Below are 21,999 nucleotides of genomic sequence, written 5' to 3' on the forward strand. Positions count from 1 at the left end.
AAAGCACCTCCAAACTGTGAGGGACACTGGGTTACATCTAACCTGAGGTGTACTGTATGTTCACATAAAGTGTACTACTACTCTTAGGTATGCTGAAATGTAAATACTCTCCATACATTAACCAACAAGCAAGTGCTAAAGAGGTAAACGGGTGATATATAGTGATGACATACCGTAGCAAAGCCTCAGTAGTGGTACCGGTGTAATACAAGGTCCCTCTCCCCTACGTACCTTTCATCGTCTGACTTCCTCAGGGGGCTCAGTATTGTGTGTGGCCTCCACATGCCTGTATGACCTCCCTACAATGCCTGGGCATGCTCCTGATGAGGTTGCGGATGGTCTCCTGTGGGATCTCCTCCCAGACCTGGACTAAAGCATCCGTCAACTCCTGGACAGTCTGTGGTGCAACGTGACGTTGGTGGATGGAGCAAGACATGATGTCCCAGATGTGCTCGATCAGATTCAGGTCTGGGGAACGGGCGGGCCAGTCCATAGCTTTAATGCCTTCATCTTGCAGGAACTGCTGACACACTCCATGTTAGAACCCTCCTGTTTGTTTTTTCCATTTTGTGTTTTGCGGTCACATGACCATCTGCCTTTATATTCAAGCTCCGCCTTTCTGGCTGTGCTGGACTTCAGTGTTTGACTGTTTCTCTAGCCTGGTGCTTCGGTGCCTTTCTCTGTCAGTTCGCTTGGTCCTTTTGGGACCTCTAGTACCTTTTTGTAAGTTTGTCTTTTTGTGTTCTGCAACAACTTCTCTGTTTAGGAGGTGTCCCATGTTTGTCCCAGTCCTTAGTTCTTTTAGGGACCCCTCCCTTAATACTATAGGTGTTCGTTCAGACTAGCCGAGGACTTAGGCGGGTCTGTTCGCTAGGAACAGATAGCCCGCTACATTGTAAGGATTCAGCTTAGTCTTACTGTAGGTACAGCTTTCCCCTATCTTTCCTTAGTACATGTTGCAGATCATAACAGTAAGTCCAGCCCAAAAAACTAAAAGCAAAGAAATTCGGGGATCAGTATGGTTTCCATCCAGGATTTGGCTCAACGCCTGCAGGGATTGTCTCTGGAGGTGGCCGAGCTTCAGCAACACGTGAGTAGCTGTTCTGGAGCGCATTTTGTTGAACCCAAGGTAGGACTGCCTGATGTTTTTTATGGTAAACAGCAAGATTTATTTTCCTTTAAAAATGCTTGTTTGTTATATTTTCGTTTGAGACCAAGGTCCTCTGGGAATGAATCACAGTGTATTGGTTTTATTATGTCACTTTTGCGCAAAGAACCACAGGGGTGGGCCTTTTCTCTCCAACCTAATGATCCGTGTTTAAGGTCTGTAGAAATTTTTTTTTCTGCTATGGGTCTATTATATGATGATCCTGACCGAGTCTCATGTGCTGAGGCAGAACTCAGGCGTTTGAATCAGGGGTCAGGTGATGTTGAAAATTATTGCACACACTTCAGGAGATGGGCTTCGGAAGTCTTATGGAATGATCCTGAGCTGAAATGTTTATTTCTTGCTGGTCTGAGTGAAAGGGTTAAGGATTTCCTAATTGCATTCCCCGCACCTGAGACTCTGCAGGATGCCATGCAGTTAGCTGTTCGTGTGGACAGGAGACTGAGGTCCAGGGTGAATGAGGCAAAAACTTCTGTAATGTCAGGTCCTAGTCCCCAGAAAATCTGCTCTGACGGCGGACAACCGATGGAGGTGGGGGCAAAGTCGCTCTCCTCTCAGGAAAGAGACCGGAGGTTCGCCGAGGGATTGTGTCTTTATTGTGGTAAAGCTGACCATTTGATTAAGTATTGTGAGCTTCGTTTAAGTAAAGAAAAAAAAAAGTCAATTACGCCCGTATAGCTTGTTTACGCTCCGCAGGAGTATTTCTTTCAGGGAGTACTACTTTGCAGGAAAATTTGATTGAATTTCAGGTATTTGTGAATTGTGGTTCAACACTTAATGTGATTGATAAAGGGTTTTTGGAAAACCTTAAATTGAAATCCAAACCTTTGTCATCACCTATTTCTGTGATTGCAATTGATAACACTCCCTTGAAATGTATTACTCACAAGGTTGCTGCATTTCCCCTCACTATCAATGGAGTTCACCAAGAAATTTTGGACTTGGTTGTATTAGATAATTTAGCCTCTCCAGTCGTTTTAGGTTTGCCTTGGTTAAAACTGCACAATCCTTTACTGGACTGGTCTACTAATGTCATTAAGTCTTGGAGTCTGAAGTGCTATGATAAATGTTGTAATGGTCGCATTGCGGCTGTGGAAAAAAGGGAATTACCTGTACCTATTCAAGATTTTTGGAGGGTTTTTTCAGAGGAGAAGTCGCAAGTTTTACCTCCTCATAGGGATTATGATTGCGCCATTGAGTTTGTTCCTGGAGCTACTCTTCCCAAGAGTCACTTGTTTAATCTGACTATTCCTGAAAGAAAGGCCTTGGAGGAGTACATACAGACTAGCCTGGCTGCTGGTCACATTAGACCTTCTAAGTCGCCTGTGGCAGTTGGATTTTTCTTTGTTAAAAAAAAGGACGGGGGTTTACGTGAAATTAATAAGATTATCATACGCAATTCCTACCCATTGCCGTTAATTCCCGACTTGTTTAACCAGTTGGTGGGGGCCAAGTGGTTCTCTAAAATTGATCTCCGGGGGGCATACAATTTATTACGAGTGAAGGAGGGTGATGAATGGAAAACTGCTTATAACACTCCGGTAGGTCATTTTGAGAATCTGGTGATGCCTTTTGGTCTTACCAATGCACCTGCATTTTTTCAGAACCTTATTAATGACATCCTGAGACCTTTGATTGGTAAGAATGTGGTTGTGTATTTGGATGACAATTTGATTTATTCACCAAATTTAGAGTCCCATTGGCAGAGTGTACGTGAAGTTTTGCAGTTATTGAGTGATAATTCACTCTTTGCTAAGATGGAGAAATGTGAGTTTGCTGTGCAGAAAATTAGTTTTTTGGGCTACATTGTCTCCAGCGAGGGCTTTGAGATGGACCCGGTGAAGGTTCAGGCTGTGCAGGAATGGCCTAGGCCTATAGGTTTGAAATCTATACAGAGATTTTTGGGTTTTGCCAATTATTACAGGAAATTCATTAAGAATTTTTCTATAATTGTTAAGCCTATGACCGATCTCACCAGGAAAGGTGCGAATACGGCCCAGTGGACTACTGAGGCCATTGAAGCATTTGAGTATCTCAAAGAGAGGTTCAGTTCCGCCCCTATCCTTATGCAGCCTGATGAGACCAAGCCTTTTTTGGTCGAGGTCGATGCTTCATCGGTGGGGGTCGGAGCAGTTTTGTCTCAGGAGAACAAGGGTGGAGTACATCCTTGTGCCTTCTTTTCGAAAAATTTTCGGAAACCGAACTGAATTATGATGTTGGAAATCGGGAGTTGCTGGCTATTAAACTCGCGTTTGAACATTGGCGTCATTTTTTGGAAGGCGCTAGATTACCTATTCAGGTTTTCACAGATCATAAGAATTTGATCTATCTGGATGCTGCCAAGCGCTTGAATGCCCGTCAAGCTAGGTGGGCACTTTTTTTTTCTCGGTTTCATTTGTCTGTTACCTATATCCCCCTGGTACTAAGAATGTTAAAGCCGATGCTTTATCTCGCAGCTTCTCTCCTATGGTCGGTGCCGAGGAGGAGGAGAGCATTTTACAGAAAGTTGTGGTGGCGGCATTGGACTCCGTTTTGGAGAATGGGATTCTGAAAGCTCAAGATGATGTTTCATCTAACACTCCCCATGGGAGGCTGTAAGTGCCTAGAGCATTTAGGAGAGATTTGTTTGTGGAGTGTCATGAGTCTCGGTTGGCAGGACATCCAGGAATTTCGGAGACTAAGAGACTTATCAGTCGCAGTTTTTGGTGGCCTGGATGGCAGAAGAAAGTCATCAAGTGGGTGCGTCAATGTACTGTGTGTGCTAGGTCAAAGGCTTCACATGCTCCTGCTGCGTGGTTGCTTTGCCCTCTGGAGGTTCCTAGTGCGCCTTGGACGCATCTCACAATGGATTTTATTACTGATCTTTCTGTGTCCGAGGGTTTTACTGTCATCTGGGTGGTCGTGGACCGTTTTAGTAAGATGTGTCATTTGGTTCCATTCATTAAGTTGCCCTGCGCCAAGACACTCGCTAAGGCGTTTGTTAAGGAGATTGTCAAGCTCCATGGCGTTCCCACGGATATTGTTTCTGAAAGAGGACCTCAGTTTGTGGCTCGCTTTTGGTGTGCTTTTTGTGACAGGTTGGGAGTCCATTTATCATTTTCGTCTGGTTATCATCCTGAGTCTACTGGACAGACTGAAAGAAAGAACCAGGATCTTGAACAGTTTTTGCGTTGTTTTGTGGCAGACAATCAAGAGGTGTGATCTGAGTTTCTGCCTCTTGCAGAATTTGCTCTTAACAATCATACATACTCCTCTGCTGGGTGTTCTCCTTTTTTTTGTTGTACTGGGAGACATCTTTTGGTTCGTTCTCCAAATTGGGGTCGGCGGTGCCGGAGGAGGAAAATTTTTCCGGTGATTTGGAGAGAGTTTGGACTAATGTACATTGCAACCTTCAAGAGGCTAACAAGAAGTCCAAGAAGTATTTTGACAGGAAACGTAAGGAGGTTTTGTTTACTGTGGGTGACATGGTTTGGTTGTCCTCGAAGAAGCTGCGGTTGAGGATTCCCTCTAAAAAAACTGGGTCCTAAGTTTGTGGGTCCATTTAAAGTGCTTCAGGTTGTTAACCCGTCTGCTGTTAGGTTGGATGTCCCTACTTCCTGGAAGATTAATCCTGTGTTTCATGTTTCCTTGTTGAAAAAGGCTGATGTATCTGATAGGGACGCCACTGTCACAGTTCCTCCTGTGGTGGAAGATGGCGAATATGAAATTTCTCGTATCTTGAATTCTAAATGGCATAGAGGGAGATTACAGTATCTTGTCTCCTGAAAGGGTTTTGGTCCCGAAGACAACTCCGGGGTAAGGACGGATGATGTCTCTGCTCCTAGGCTTGTTAAAGCTTTCCACAAGAGGTCTCCGGATAGGCCTGGGCCTGGAGGATCCAAAGGATCCTCATAAAAGAGGGGGTACTGTTAGAACCCTCCTGTTTGTTTTTTCCATCTTGTGTTTTGTGGTGACGTGACCATCGGCCTTTATATTCCAGCTCCACCCTTCTGGCTGTGCTGGACTTCAGTGTTTGACTGTTTCTCTAGCCTGGTGCTTCAGTGTCTTTCTCTGTCAGTTCGCTTGCTCCTTCTGGGACCTCTAGTACCTTTTTGTCAGTTTGTCTTTTTGTGTTCTGCAACAACTTCTCTGTTTAGGAGGTGTCCCATTTTTGTCCCAGTCCTTAGTTCTTTTAGGGACCCCTCCCTTAATGCTATAGGTCTTCGTTCAGACTAGCCGAGGACTAAGGCGGGTCTGTTCGCTAGGAACAGGTAGCCCGCTACATCGTAGGGATTCAGCTTAGTCTTACTGTAGGGACAGCTTTTCCCTATCTTTCCTTAGTACATGTTGCAGATCATAACACTCCAGTCACCTGAGGTCTGGCATTGTCCTGCATTAGGAGGAACCCAAGGCCAACCGCACCAGCATATGGTCTCACAAGGGGTCTGAGGATCTCATCTCGGTAACTGATGGCAGTCAGGCTACCTCTGGCAAGCACATGGAGGACTGTGCGGCCCTCCAAAGAAATGCCACCCCATACCATTACTGACCCACTGCCAAACTGGTCATGCTGAAGGATGTTGCAGGCAGCAGATCGCTCTCCACGGCGTCTCCAGACTCTGTCACATCTGTGACATGTGCTCAGTGTGAACCTGCTTTCATCTGTGAAGAGCACAGGGCGCCAGTGGCATCTTTACCAATCCTGGTGTGCTGTGGCAAATGTCAAGCGTCCTGCACAGTGTTGGGCTGTGAGCACAACCCCCATCTGTGGACGTCGGGCCCTCATACCACCCTCATGGAGTCAGTTTCTTACCGTTTGTGCAGACACGTGCACATTTGTGGCCTGCTGAAGGTTATTTTGCAGGGCTCTGGCAGTGCTCTTCCTGTTCCTCCTCGCACAAAGGCGGAGGTAGCGGTCCTGCTGCTGGGTTGTTGCCCTCATACGGCCCCCTCCACGTCTCCTGGTGTACTGGCCTGTCTCCTGGTAGCGCCTCCAGCCTCTGGAGACTACGATGACAGACACAGCAAACCTTCTTGCCACAGCTCACATTGATGTGCCATCCTGGATGAGCTGCACTACCTGAGCAACTTCTGCGGGTTGTAGAGTCAGTCTCATGCTACCACGAGTGTGAAAGCACAACCAACATTCAAAAGTGACCAAAACATCAGCCAGGAAGCATTGGTACTGAGATGTGGTCTGTGGTCCCTACCTGCAGAACCACTCCTTTATTGAGTATGTCTTGATAATTGCCCATAATTTCCATCTATTGTCTATTCCATTTGCACAACAGCATGTGAAATTGATTGTCAATCAGTGTTGCTTCCTAAGTGGACAGTTTGATTTCACAGAAGTTTGATTCACTTGGAGTTATATTCTGTTGTTTAAGTGTTCCCTTTATTTTTTTGAGCAGTGCATATAAATGAATAGTACATAATAAATAATTTATTTACTTACTGCAGGGTATTTGCTCATTATTTTATCCTAGGTTTTGTCTGTTAATGGCCACAGTGTGAATGTGCACCTACACAGTGCTCTTATACAAAAAGGTGTGCAGGCCCATTTCTTTGGTTTAGCTTCAGGGTTGAATGCTATTAGCAGGGTGTCAGCAGTGTGTTACCATTGGGACCCACTAGTGATGTACCATCCCCATGACATATTATTACTGCATGGTGGGGGAAAGCCCAGCAGCCCATGATATAATAATCCAATAAGCAATTAAGAATTTCAAATTGCAGTATAAATACAGTTAGGTCCATATATATTTGGACAGAGACAACATTTTTCTAATTTTGGTTCTAGACATTACCACAATGAATTTTAAACAAAATAATTCAGATGCAGTTGAAGATCAGACTTTCAGCTTTCATTTGAGGGTATCCACATTAAAATTGGATGAAGGGTTTAGGAGTTTCAGCTCCTTAACATGTGACACCCTGTTTTTAAAGGGACCAAAAGTAATTCGACAATTGACTCCAAGGCTGTTTCATGGACAGGTGTGGGCAATCCCTTCGTTATGTCATTCTCAGATAAGCAGATAAAAGGCCTGGAGTTGATTTGAGGTGTGGTGCTTGCATTTGGAAGGTTTTGCTATGAAGTAAACATGCGGTCAAAGGAGCTCTCCATGCAGGTGAAACAAGCCATCCTTAAGCTGCAAAACAGAAAAAACCCATCCGAGAAATTGCTACAATATTATGAGTGGCAAAATCTACAGTTTGGTACATCCTGAGAAAGAAAGAAAGCACTGGTGAACTCATCAATGCAAAAAGACCTGGGCGCCCACAGAAGACAACAGTGGTGGATGATCGCAGAATAATCTCCATGGTGAAGAGAAACCCCTTCACAACAGCCAACCAAGTGAACAACACTCTCCAGGAGGTAGGCGTATCAATATCCAAATCTACCATAAAGAGAAGACTGCATGAAAGTAAATACAGAGGGTTCACTGCACGGTGCAAGCCACTCATAAGCATCAAGAATAAAAAGGCTAGACTGGACTTTGCTAAATAACATCTAAAAAAGCCAGCACAGTTCTGGAAGAAAATTCTTTGGACAGATGAAACCAAGATCAACCCCTGCCAGAATGATGGAAAGAGAAAAGTATGGCGAAGGCGTGGTACAGCTCATGATCCAAAGCATACCACATCATCTGTAAAACACGGCGGAAGCAGTGTGATTATCTTGGGCATGCATGGCTGCCAGTGGCACTGGGTCACTAGTGTTTATTGATGATGTGACACAGGACAGAAGCAGCCGAATGAATTCTGATGTATTCAGAGCCATACTGTGTGCTCAGATCCAGCCAAATGCAGCCAAACTGATTGGTCGTCGTTTCATACTACAGATGGACAATGACCCAAAACATAAAGCCAAAGCAACCCAGGAGTTTATTAAAGCAAAGAAGTGGAATATTCTTGAATGGCCAAGTCAGTCACCTGATCTCAACCCAATTGAGCATGCATTTCACTTGTTAAAGACTAAACTTCAGACAGAAAGGCCCACAAACAAACAGCAACTGAAAACCACCGCAGTGAAGGCCTGGCAGAGCATCAAAAAGGAGGAAACACAGCGTCTGGTGATGTCCATGAGTTCAAGACTTCAGGCAGTCATTGCCAACAAACGGTTTTCAACCAAGTACTAGAAATGAACATTTTATTTACAATTATTTAATCTGTCCAATTACTTTTGGTCCCTTTGAAAACAGGGTGGCACATGTTAAGGAGCTGAAACTCCTAAACTCTTCATCCAATTTTAATGTGGATACCCTCAAATGAAAGCTGAAAGTCTGAACTTCAACTGCATCTGAATTGTTTTGTTTAAAATTCATTGTGGTAATGTCTAGAACCAAAATTAGAAAAATGTTGTCTCTGTCCAAATATATATGGACCTAACAGTAGATGATTATATTATGATCATTGAAACTAGAGAAAAGAAGTTCATGATCGTACAATCAGGAGAAATAAAGCAGCAGAAATGCAATGAATCTTTATTTACCTGCTCGTTCTCAGTAACTTTGTACCATAACCAATGCTGGGGTTTGTAAATTGAGGTATCGCACTTAACATCTATATGGTCTCCAATATAGGAAATGAAAGTCTTGCTACCACCATGGACCGGAGGCACTAAAAAAACAACAACAACCAAACATGTTACTACATTAAAGTAACTAACTGCCTGCCCGTTGTGCCCAGCGCCAATCTCTGCCGGCACAGAGCGGCTTCCGCTTTCGTCAATCTTCTACCGGAGATTCTGCGGCTTCCACTGGCTTTGTTTCGACAGAGCAGCGGCTCTTCTTCCACTCTGCTCTGTATACAGGGCATCACTGCTGACGTCATGCTGATTGACAGCCGGTTCCTCGCTGCCTGTGGGAAACCGATTGTCCATCAGCATGACGTCAGCAGTGATGTCCCGTCAACAGAGCAGCCCGGAAGAAGAAGAGCTGCTCTGTTGGCATGGAGCAGCTGAATCACCTGCAGGAGCGGTCAAGAAATGCTCCCAGACGCCTCCGGGTACAACAGGCAGGGAGTTGCCTCTGTTAACAACTACCAACCTGTTCGTTTTTAGGCACATAGTAAAAAAAAAATCCCGAATAAACTCTTTAAAGTTGGCTCCTAATATATTACTATATACTCATCTTGTACCCTATAAAACAAGCAAAGGCTGCTAAAACTACAGGTGTGTCCACCATTAGCCTTTCATGAATTGTATTAAGATATAATCTCTCACAAACAGTAAAAAAAATCCAAAATCTTTTTTTTTTTAAGTTAGACCTTTTGGCTGACCTATGAATGGGTTAAGAGTTCTCCATTGCAGCCATCCACAAAAAAGAACATATACGGTAAATGCAGCCATCATTTTTTTTATCATAGGAGCCTATAGGTGAAGCATGGCATGTGTTGAGGCATTTATATTTTTCATATTTGTTTAACCCCTTCATCACCAGGCAGGCGATTTTCTGTTTTTGTACGATCATTTTTTTCCTTCCTTTCTTCCAAGAGCCATAACTTTATTCTTTTTCTGGTAACATTGCTGTACGAAAGCTTGGTTTTTTTTTGCAACACGAGTTGTAGTTTTCAATGACACCATTCATTTTCCCATATGATGTAACGAAGGGAAGAAAAATTCCAAGTGTGCTGAAATGGTGAATTCTAGTAATTTCACCATTGTTTTCGTTTTTTTGTTTGTTTGGTTTTGCACGGCATTCATTGTGTGGCAATACCAAACTTGTAAAGGTTTTTTTTTTAACCCCTTCTTGCAAATTAACATAATCCGGACTGCAAGCAGGTTACCAAAATCCACTGTACACTTACCTGTCAGGGATAGCGTGGGTGTAGGAGTTGTGCCCATGCCATCCACAGACAGCAGGATCTGGCTTTTATATATGGATAGGCTATTGCTGAAGTCCCAGCACTTTAACCTCTCTCATGTGACTGTCAATAATGACAGCAGCATGTGAGAAATTTGACAGAAGGAGATTACTCCCTCTTAAAGCCCATTTGTATCCCTGCAGCATGATAGTGGGGTGCTGATTGCTACGGTGACAAGGAAGCCTAAAAATAGCCTCCGTGTCTGACATAAGCCTTAGCTAATAAGATCATGTTACTTGTCAGTCAAACAGGTTACATAATGCACTGTACAACATGGGTAGTGCAGTGTATTATCAATGTGATCATGGATCACATATTCAAGTCCCCTTGTGGGATTACTAAGTAATGTAAAAAATAGTAATACAAATTTTTAAAAAGTTTTTTTAAGTGTAAATTTAAAAAAAGAAGTATAAAAATGAAACAAATTCCAGTTTTAAGAATTAAAAAAAAGGTCTGTTTGTTGGAAAAAACAAACAAATATTTGGTGTTGACCTGTACTATAAAACTATGTAATTTATTCCGCATGGTAAATACCAGGCGCTGTCTAATGGATAAGCTGAGCGATTGATGCCAGCTTCTATACTGTATGACACCCTCTTCTCCCCTGATGATTGGCTGAGGCAATGAAACGCGTTGGGAGTGGTGTGCTGTGTGGTGCTGGAGGCTGAAAAGGTCTGGATGCCCCACCACATGGAGCTGTCTTTAAGCCAGAGAGCAAGAACCGACATTTTTTTGGTGAGGTCGTTCCATTAACATATATATAAGGTTTAAATGCTCACCATAATCAGTGTAAATGTATTAAGGTTCCTATGTGCTGAGACATTGTCTTGAGAGCTCCACTATTTTCTGCCATTATCTGTGTTATGTTACGGGTAGACTATGTTGGTATTACATATGCTCATTATTCCTGGACATAATGAGTTATTGATTAATATGGTTACTCATTACCACAGACAGGCATATACTTGGTTTTAGGTCCTTGTGACTTGTGTATCACTTTTTATTCAGTTGTAATAAATGTTAAGTTTTAACTTTCTGTAGTACTACACTTGCTTTAATAAATACCATAAATGAATAATAAAAAAAAAACCTTTGCCAGAATTCCTGTTTTTCTTCATCTTGTCTATGAGCAAAAAGTCTTATGTAATCCAAAATAAATAAACTTTATAGCTTGTTACTTAAAAAAACAAGACCTAATATAGCTTTGTAATCAGAAAAACAAAGTCATGGCTCTCCCCCCAAAAAATGTTTTTATTTTAAGTGATTTTCTTGTGCAAAAGTAGTAAAACATGAAAAAAAAACAATATAAATTGGGTATCACTGTAGTCATATTGACATGCAGAAAAAAAGTTAAAGGGAACCTGACAGCGGATACATTGTGACCGAACCACAGGCAGCATGAATCAGACACTGGCTGTATGAGTTCAGCCATGTACGATAAAAACACTGCAGAATAGACAAGTCATACAAGGTGACTAGCTGAAAAGGCAGGGCCTCACCCGCGCCTCACCTCCTCCGCTAATGACTGACAGGTCTCTACCAAAACAAGCACACAGGAAGAGACTTCCAGCAAGGACATCTGGGACACATAGGTCGACAATTGTAAAGGGAGCTGCCAGCAGCAGATCTTGATGATTTGCCCACGTGCAGCGTGGCAGAACATTCCTTAGAAAACCTCATTGATAGCAGCCGAGGCTGTAAGTGCGGGGTTTCTGCACGTGTAGCGCATACTCGATACTGAATAAATCAAAATGTTTTTCAAATTTTGTTTCCATTTTTTCTTATCATTTACATATCGTAACACGTGTATCGATCCTGTGATTTTCATTCGGTGATAGTATAGTACAGTACGCTTCAGCGCTGGGTTAGTACAAAGTGCGAGGTCTTGGTCTTTCACAGCAAGAAGGGCCACAGAGGGTATTGAGATCTTGCTCTGCATGCTTTATAGGAACATTAGGGGCCTTTATTGTTAATAGTTGTTACTCAGAAAATTCACCAATCTGAGGATGTTCACTGTTTTCTTAAATGAAAAGGGCAACCCACGGACTGGTGATAGTTAGTCTTTAAATGTCAGAATTAACAGCGGCATTCAAGGGGTGAACAGCAGCAATGGGAGCTTAGCTCTGATTGCTGCTGTTACAGGCAGGTGCAGGCTGTATAACACAATTGGTATCCGCCAGATATGTTACGGGCTCAGTTCTTGAGCCTGCTCCATACATAGTCACACAACATTGAACATGTTGGTATGTCCAACATCAGTAAGGGGTTAAAGGTGTTGTCAATATACAGGAGCTAATCATCAGTAACTGAGAAATGAATTGAGCTGTGATGTTCTGGTTCCCTTATCTTGGCCTCTATGAGAGCAGCAACCAACTGATCAGTAGGACAGCCAGATGTCAGACCCTCATCGAACTGATATTACTTATCCTTGAGGAGTCGGGAAGAGAAGTTTTCCTCTAATATGGAGCTATTGGCATCTGACTCATGGGGTTTTTGTCTTCCTCTGGATCAACACGTTGGGTTATAGGTTTAACTTGATGGACTCATGTGTACATTCAACCTAAAAAAACTATGAAATTATCCTGTATAATATATCAAGGGATATGACTGTTTTATAGACAAGTTAAGGGCACACAAATTGGAAGTTATAAACTCTATTTTGACCTACTTTTGCATTCATATCTTCTGTAAAACTCTACAGCGAATCTAGGACAGCTTTATTTCCATCAAGTGTGCATGTGGTGTTTCACTAGCATTATACCGTAGTGCAACTTCTTGCAAATTTTGGGTGGAAAATCCCCACCACCTGAACAATCCGTTGTATAACTCTGGTAAATGAATGAAGTGGAATTACTGATCGTGTTCCTGTCTCACCTTGTACACTGAACGTTCCATTTACTTCTGTGGCAGAACTGAAAATACACGTATAGTTCCCAGTCTTGTTCACATCTGTCATTACAAATCTGCAGAAAAAAACGTTAAGGAAGAAGTTCACAAAGCAGGGGAGAGGAAAGGCAGAAGAGGAAAAGAGAAATATGCCCTATGTGCTAATGGAAGCCATCCCGCCACTTTGCCATACTACTAACAGTAGATGAAAGGATTGAACAGAAAATTAAATTTTGGGTGCCACCAGGTTTTGAAACTCCTAGAACCTCCTTACCTCAAGTTATTTATGTTTGTTATAATAAATTGACTGGTCTGTTTTTATTTGGGAAATTGGGAAAAGAAAGTGAGGTACTTAATCAGGTGGTTAATGATCAGCCTCTACAATACAGGAGTCATGGGCGTAGGAAGAACCCAAACCTAATTGACTCATTGACATTGCTTAAATACTGACATATTGTGTTCAATTATTCATCTACTTTTCTCTAAAATGCAAATGGACTTAATATTTAGGTAGGTTGTGGTTGATAAACCATTGCAGTGTAATGTAGGGACCGTGTTTTCATCAGTGTCCTGGATCTGATCTTCAGCCATTTTTTAGTTTGTTTGTCCATATTTACCATCAATTTTTATCATATGCAAAAAAAATAAAAAATCCCAGGCTTCTCCTACCAATGAAACAGTAAAAAATGGACAGCACTCGGATACACACAGATAGCATGTTTGTTCTGTCTTTTTTAGGGACTCATTAATTAGAATGGGCGAGTTAGATTTGGTATTCTGATCAAAAAAGGACATGTCTCTTTTATTTCATTTTTTTGGGCGAATTCTTACAATAACAGGTATGTGGTCTATCCATGAAAAACACAGATAAAACATGTATGGGAAAAACAGGTGTTTGAATTGGGCTTCAGGCAGATACCTCCCTCACGTGTCTTTGGAACATAAAGCAGAAGAGTGAATAAATGTTGCATAGAAATTGCTTTTCTTCCAATTATCTACGGAGCTTGTCCCTACCCTCCCATCTGTCCGCTCCCCAGGGAACAGTCCCAATTTACCCATCCTTATGTAACAACTTAATCCATTTCCTGATTTTATGCAAACTCGGGCCTTCAATTTATGTCTTAATAAGTGGGGATCAGTCACATAATTATTTATAAATGTGTTGTTCCGTTGAAAAAAAAAAACACCACAGTATGAAACATCCTTTTAATGATCTAGAAGTAAACCTTGTTAAATTACTATAGAATCGTACACCCTAAGTTTGCAGCCCTGCAACATGTGACGACCAATGGTCCTAGAATCCTAAACCATAAATATTGAAATTTGTGACATACACAACTGGACTCGCACTATCATCACTGCCTTACAGGAATGGCATGGTGGTCACACATGAATGGCATCGGTGAGGTGGTCACACATGACTGGCATTGGTGAGGTGGTCACACATGAATGGCATTGGCGAGGTGGTCACACATGAATGGCATTGGTGAGGTGCTCACACATGACTGGCATTGGCGAGGTGGTCACACATCAATGGCATTGGCGAGGTGGTCACACATGAATGGCATTGGTGAGGTAGTCACACATGAATGGCATTGGTGAGGTGATAAAACACGAATGGCATTGGTGAGGTGGTCAAACATGAATGGCATTGGTGAGGTGGTCACACATGAATGGCATAGGTGAGGTGGTCACACATGAATGGCATTGGTGAGGTGGTCACACATGAATGGCATCGGTGAGGTGGTCACACATGAATGGCATTGGTGAGGTGGTCACACATGAATGGCATCGGTGAGGTGGTCACACATGAATGGCATTGGTGAGGTGGTCACACATGAATGGCATTGGCGAGGTGGTCACACATGAATGGCATTGGCGAGGTGGTCACACATGAATGGCATTGGTGAGGTAGTCACACATGAATGGCATTGGTGAGGTGATAAAACACGAATGGCATTGGTGAGGTGGTCAAACATGAATGGCATTGGTGAGGTGGTCACACATGAAAGGCATAGGTGAGGTGGTCACACATGAATGGCATTGGTGAGGTGGTCACACATGAATGGCATCGGTGAGGTGGTCACACATGAATGGCATTGGTGAGGTGGTCACACATGAATGGCATTGGTGAGGTGGTCACACATGAATGGCATCGGTGAGGTGGTCACACATGAATGGCATTGGTGAGGTGGTCACACATGAATGGCATCGGTGAGGTGGTCACACATGAATGGCATTGGTGAGGTGGTCACACATGAATGGCATTGGTGAGGTGGTCACACATGAATGGCATCGGTGAGGTGGTCACACATGAATGGCATTGGTGAGGTGGTCACACACGAATGGCATTGGTGAGGTGGTCACACATGAATGGCATTGGTGAGGTGGTCACACATGAATGGCATTGGTGAGGTGGTCACACATGAATGGCATTGGTGAAATGGTTACACATGAATGGCATTGGTGAGATGGTTACACATGAATGGCATTGGTGAGATGGTCACACATGAATGGCATTGGTGAGGTGGTCACACATGAATGGCATTGGTGAGGTGGTCACACATGATTGGCATTGGTGAGATGGTCACACATGAATGGCATTGGTAAGATGGTCACATATGAATGGCATTGGTGATGTGGTCAAACATGAATGGCATTGGTGAGGTGGTCACACATGAATGGCATTGGTGAGGTGGTCACCCATGTGTGGCTTTTTCCATTCACTTCTATGAGAGTTCTACACCAGAGCTCAGACCTACAATTAACCCCTTACTGATGTGTCCACGTAGTAGATAATGTGATACAATACACTCACTCATATGTGGTGCGCCACCGCTTGTCTCTATTACTGTATGTGTACAGTGTACTACTAAGTTGTTCCTCTTCGTGTCTCCATGAAACGTTGATTTGTAAATCCATGGAGTCAACAACTAGATCACACTCCAGCTTCAGACGGAGCGGGTCGACCATGACTATTTCCTTGTTATTGTCTTTGGTGGAAAAGCCTTTAACAAAGAAAAAAGGGGTTACATATTAGCCAAAAATAGAAGGATAAGATCAAAAAGACAGACAAGATGCCAAGGTGGGAAATTCTTAAAGGGGTTTCTCACCTTTGGGTACTTTTTTTTTTACTTTAATTCCGCCGATCTCTGCCGGAACAGAGCAGTCACAGATCGCTCCTGCTGGCGATTAATCGGCTTCTGCTGATATCACGTAGACAGAGCAATGACTTCTCTTCCAAGCTTCTCTGCTGACGGGGAGTGACTGCCAATGTCATGCTGATTGACAGTCGGCTCCCTGCTACCTAACTGCGGAGAGCTGGACGTCAATCAGCATGATGTCAGCAGTCACACCCCATAGACTGAGCAGAGCAGAAGAAAAAGAGCTGCCCTGTTGACATGGAGCAGCTGAATTGTTGAAGGAGCAGTCGGTGACTACTATGTAGAACAGGCAGGTAATTAGCAACTACGTGCCTGTTAGTTTTTAGGCCTATAATGAAAAAAGTACTGGATCCACCCTTTAATCTGCCTTCTTTCAGTAAAGAATCTCTTTTAATATGTCTGTTTTAGTAAGCTTTAATATTTTCTATAAAATATCAATTCCTCCTTGAAATTAATAAGTAAATTTACAAGTAGATATTATAGTTTTCTTTGTCAATGGGGAACGTTCTTGTGCAGTCTGGTGCCCTCAGCATTGGAAAGTGTCAAACTGTGCAGGGCAAATACTACTGACAAGTGAATTGCTGACATCCAGTTGTCAATTTATGCAGATATCCCCGGGAGAAACAAGAAAATGCCGAATTGTAATAAAAGATGCTGCAGAGTTAACATGCTATTGATACGTCTGTTGTGTTCTATATCAAGTACAATGACAGGACGGAGCACTTCTGCATATAAAGGAAGCATGCACCAATCTTACATTCATTACAATTTCATTCAGGCTGTGTGCCCACGTAGCATTTTTCAAGCGTTTTTGATGCGGAATTTCCGCAGCGTAAACGCTTGAAAAACGCTTGGTAACACGCACCCCATGGTCCCCAATGGGATTCCGCAAGTTCTATGCACATGCTGCGGATTTTTCCGCAGCGTTTATGCCGCGTTCAAAAATCCGCAGCATGTCATTTAATTTTGCGTTTCCGCAAGCAGAATTGCCTTTGTTCAATGCATAAAAAACGCAAGGCAATTCCGCATGTGGAAAACGCGTGATAAACGCGCGAAAAACGCGCGATAAACGCGTGCGGAATTCCGCATGCGTTTTTCCGGGAGAGGACTTGCATTTATGCAGCAGAAATTTTCTGCTTCATAAATGCAACGTGGGCACATAGCCTCAATCAATATTTTGCTCCATTAAATAATTGAATGACCTGGGCGAACATGGATCAGTATGTCTAGCTAGGACTTACCTGCTATGGATATGCTGTGCTCTGCTATGGTGTGATTATTAAAGCCATCTTCATTATGTACTGGAGCCTGTGGTGTCACATTAAGACCTGGGAGAAAAGATGCAGAATTACAGTACATTGGCCTAAATCCACTTTATATTTGTAACGCCATGGTGTTCACAGTTTGACCTTCAGCCGCAGTCTGACAAATCAATATGGCGTCTTACAGCTTGATAAATGTGCACAGTCCTCCTTGGGCTTATATAGATCAACCTTCCTACTTTATGGGCTGCCGGAGCTGAGGTTAGATTGTTATGGCCTTTAAGTATGGAAACCTTGTATTCAGGAACATATCCAGCGATTCACCTTCCATTGCTAGAAAGGGCAAGAGTTATATTTGTAGCTTGTTTGTATTCTGTATAGAGTGAATGTCGAGCTCCGACCACTGTCTTTTTTATACCTAAATCTAAGATATGTATCTATTTATATTTATATTATAAATACAACAAAGAGAATGCATTTGTCCAGGGGTCAGAGTCAGCTGGTGTGCATACGCGCCATCCGGCGCCATATTGTTGAAGACACTGTGTAAATTTGTCTTCAACAAAATGGCGCCGGAGATCACACTATGCGCAGGCATTGACTCTGGCACCACACTCCTCCTCCAGCCTCACCGGAGATCGTGGTATGTACTCATGGCACCGGAGATTGCAGTATGCGATCAGCGCCAACACATACCGCGATCTCCAGGGCCACACTCCTCCTCCAGCCTTGCTGGAGATCACGGTATGTCCTCATGGCACCGGAGATTGCAGTAAGCGATCAGCGCCTACACATACCGCGATCTCCGGGGCCACACTCCTCCTCCAGCCTCGCTGGAGATCGCGGTATGTCCTCATGGCACCGGAGATTGCAGTATGTGGTCAGCGCCTACACATACCGCGATCTCCCGGGCCACACTCCTCCTCCAGCCTCGCCGGAGATCGCGGTATGTCCTCATGGCACCGGAGATTGCAGTATGTGGTCAGCGCCTACACATACCGCGATCTCCGGGGCCACACTCCTCCTCCAGCCTCGCTGGAGATCACGGTATGTCCTCATGGCACCGGAGATTGCAGTAAGCGATCAGCACCTACACATACCGCGATCTCCGGGGCCACACTCCTCCTCCAGCCTCGCTGGAGATCGCGGTATGTCCTCATGGCACCGGAGATTGCAGTATGTGGTCAGCGCCTACACATACCGCGATCTCCCGGGCCACACTCCTCCTCCAGCCTCGCCGGAGATCGCGGTATGTCCTCATGGCACCGGAGATTGCAGTATGTGGTCAGCGCCTACACATACCGCGATCTCCGGGGCCACACTCCTCCTCCAGCCTCGCTGGAGATCACGGTATGTCCTCATGGCACCGGAGATTGCAGTAAGCGATCAGCACCTACACATACCGCGATCTCCGGGGCCACACTCCTCCTCCAGCCTTGTCGGAGATCGCGGTATGTGCTCATGGCACTAGAGATTGCAGTATGCGGTCAACGCCAACACATACCGCGATCTCCGGGGCCACACTCCTCCTCCAGCCTCGCCGGAGATCGCGGTATGTCCTCATAGCACCAGAGATTGCGGTATGCGGTCAGCGCCTACACATACCGCGATAGATCGCGGTATATCCTCATGGCACCGGAGATTGCAGTATGCGGTCAGCGCCTACACATACCGTGATCTCCGGCGCTACACTTGTCCTCCTCCCGGCTTGGATGCGTCTTTCTGACTCTGGCCACAGTGCGCAGGCGCAGTCTATACCGTCTTTGGACAGAAGGACGCATCTGGCGTTATACTATTGATTTTTTGTGATATAACTTGTTATTCTGATATAGACATTTTTTATATAGTCTATTATACTGTCATCTTATCAACTGACAGGCGGTGTTACTCTTTATTATTTACTATTTACTGCTATATTCTACTCATCATACCATCTCATCTTTTGCAACATCTATTGACATTACTATTGACTCAGTGTATACATTATACTATTGACTCGCCCAGGGGATGGGGATGACTCGGTACCCGGGCCTTTGCCTGGCCTTCGGGATGTTGCGGTGGTCGGCTTCCGGGCCCGTACCCTGGGGTCACTCTTTAAAAAGGGGATAATAGGTTTCTTTTAGTTTTATGAAAGTTCGTGATGCCACCTGTGGCTTCTGGTGAGAATCACCAGCGCTGCGCAGTCCACTGAGGCCAGTGATAAGGCAGCTTGATGGTATAGCTCCCCACAGGTGGAGCTAGGCCTCAGGGCAGTGTACGGGAAGGGTGATGCAGGACAGGCGAGACCCAGCCGGGTCAGAGCAAGAACAGGGATGGACACGGTAGTCACTTCAGTACCTTTTACTGGTGGAAATTCAGGCACATCCCAGAGCACTGTAGGGTGAAGGGTGCATATCAGAATCCTCCCCAACGAGCAGGTGTAGGGCCTCCTGTTTCTTGCCTCTGCGTAGTAAGTTTCTGACCTGCCTGGAGCTAGGCCTAACTTTGTCTCTGTCCTGCGCTGGCTGACTTTGTGGTAGGGCCTTCTCTTGGAATACACGCTCCTCAGCTTGCGGGGCCTATTTGTCTCCCGGCTCTGTTACGTATCAGCACTTTAGCGATCCTGAGACCTGTAGTTCTCCAGGGATTCCGGTTATGCCTTACTGGGTCATAGAGATCCCGGTAAGTTCGGACCCGGTGTCCGGTAACTGCTTCGGGGTGAGCCGGTTAAGCTCCTCTGCCCCCTATGTACTAACTCTCCACTCGCCTTCGGCCTACTCGGGTCCTCACTAGGCTATACACACTAACAGCAGCTTGCCACGCTTCACCGATCTTATGGCGCCGGCACACCTTAAGCTCACTATTCTGAGCTACAACTGAGTCTGGGCTGTGCTCCACTGCAGGCTGACCTCTCTCAGGCTTCTCTACTGCAGGAACTCTTTCAACAGACTGAACTACCTAGCTCCACCTTCCCTATTTATCTCCCTAACGGGCTCCCTCTGCTGGTCTGAGGTGGAAGGTGGAGATGTGTGAATGTTTATGGGGGCCTCTTGTAGAGGAATCCATCAATGCACTCTTCTAGGATCTGTGATACCAAGCGCAGCTGGGCGTCACACTATTATCCAGGATACCCACCTTTTTCTGTATCTGCACTACCGTGTCTTTTTATATGTTTTTTATTTACAATTTCCTATTAATATTTTTTAATGAATATCAATAAAGATGTTTTAGCCCGTTCTAAAAGCCTCTTGTATCTAGGTGTTTATGTACAGTACAGACCAAAAGTTTGGACACACCTTCTCATTTAAAGATTTTTTTTGTATTTTCCTGACTATGAAAATCTTCACCCGCCTCTGTTCCCTATCTAACCTCTCTAGCTCACCCCTCCCTCTCTCTGACCATAACCTCCTTACATTCTCTACCTTCTCCTCTCCAGGTGTACAATCCCAACTCCACAAACTTACACACGCTCGCAGACAACTCAAACACCTTGACCTACACTCACTCTCTGAATCCCTCCTCCCTCTTACAGACATAAATTCCTTACACAATGCAGATGTTGCAGCCGCTTCATATAACACCACAATAGCTGCAGCTCTCGACTCGATCGCCCCTCTCACACATACCAAATCTCGCACAATCAACAGGCAACCCTGGCACACCAAACTTACTAAAGAACTGCGACGGGCCTCCAGGGTTGCGGAGCGGAGATGGAAAAGGTCTCACTCCATCGAGCACTTCATCGCATTCAAACAATCCCTCACTATTTTCAAGTCCGCACTCACTACAGCAAAATAAACCTACTTCTCATCTCTCATATCCTCCCTGTCTCACAATCCTAAACAGCTATTTAACACTTTCAATTCTCTCCTTCGTCCCCCAGCACCTCCTCCCTCTTCTCTCATCTCAGCCGAAGACTTTGCCTCATTCTTCAAGCAGAAGATTGACACCATCAGACAAAGCTTTTGCCTAAAGTCCGCACAACCCCTCATCATATCTACTCAACCTTCCTCCTCCAAACCCCACTTTTCCACCATTACAGAAGGTCAAGTCTCCTCTTTACTCTCCAAATCACACCTCACCACCTGCGAACTTGACCCAATCCCATCCCACCTCATCCCTAACCTTACCACAGTCTTCATCCCAACCCTAACCCACCTCTTCAACCTGTCACTAACAACCGGTGTCTTCCCCTCATGTTTCAAACATGCCGCAATCACACCCATCCTCAAAAAGCCCTCCCTTGACCCATCCTCTCTGACTAGCTACCGCCCCATATCACTTCTCCCCTTTGCCTCAAAACTACTAGAACAACATGTCCACCTTGAACTGTCCTCCCACCTCTCCTCCAGTTCCCTCTTCGACTGCCTGCAATCTGGCTTCCGACCGCATCACTCGACTGAAACAACCCTGACCAAAGTCACCAACGACCTACTAAACGCCAAATCCAAGCGACACTACTCCATCCTCCTCCTTCTGGACCTGTCATCTGCCTTCGACACAGTGGACCATTCCCTCTTACTACAGATTCTCTCATCTCTTGGCATCACAGACTTGGCCCTATCTTGGCTCTCCTCTTACTTAACAGACAGGACATTCAGCGTCTCCCACTCACGCACCACCTCCTCATCTGTCCCCTATCTGTCGGTGTCCCCCAAGGTTCAGTTCTAGGACCTCTGCTCTTCTCCGTCCACAC

The 21,999-nt window shown here is 44.6% G+C and overlaps 1 protein-coding gene across 2 annotated transcripts in view; it reads right to left on the reverse strand.

Annotated features, from left to right (window-relative positions):
- Positions 1-21,999, reverse strand: part of EMB (embigin) — a 33,388-nt gene that overhangs the window by 7,604 nt on the left and 3,785 nt on the right. For both annotated transcript variants that reach the window (XM_073655062.1, XM_073655061.1), the window contains exons 2-5: positions 17,304-17,390; positions 15,717-15,906; positions 12,887-12,975; positions 8,640-8,767 (exon numbers count right to left, since the gene is read on the reverse strand). In XM_073655062.1, the coding sequence (XP_073511163.1) occupies positions 8,640-8,767; positions 12,887-12,975; positions 15,717-15,906; positions 17,304-17,390 (494 nt within the window). The remainder of the gene's footprint in view (positions 1-8,639; positions 8,768-12,886; positions 12,976-15,716; positions 15,907-17,303; positions 17,391-21,999) is intronic.

The sequence above is a fragment of the Phyllobates terribilis genome, unplaced genomic scaffold (assembly GCF_046119375.1).
Source record: "Phyllobates terribilis strain yellow unplaced genomic scaffold, ASM4611937v1 Scaffold_1__5_contigs__length_1240528914, whole genome shotgun sequence".
Lineage (NCBI taxonomy): Eukaryota > Metazoa > Chordata > Amphibia > Anura > Dendrobatidae > Phyllobates > Phyllobates terribilis.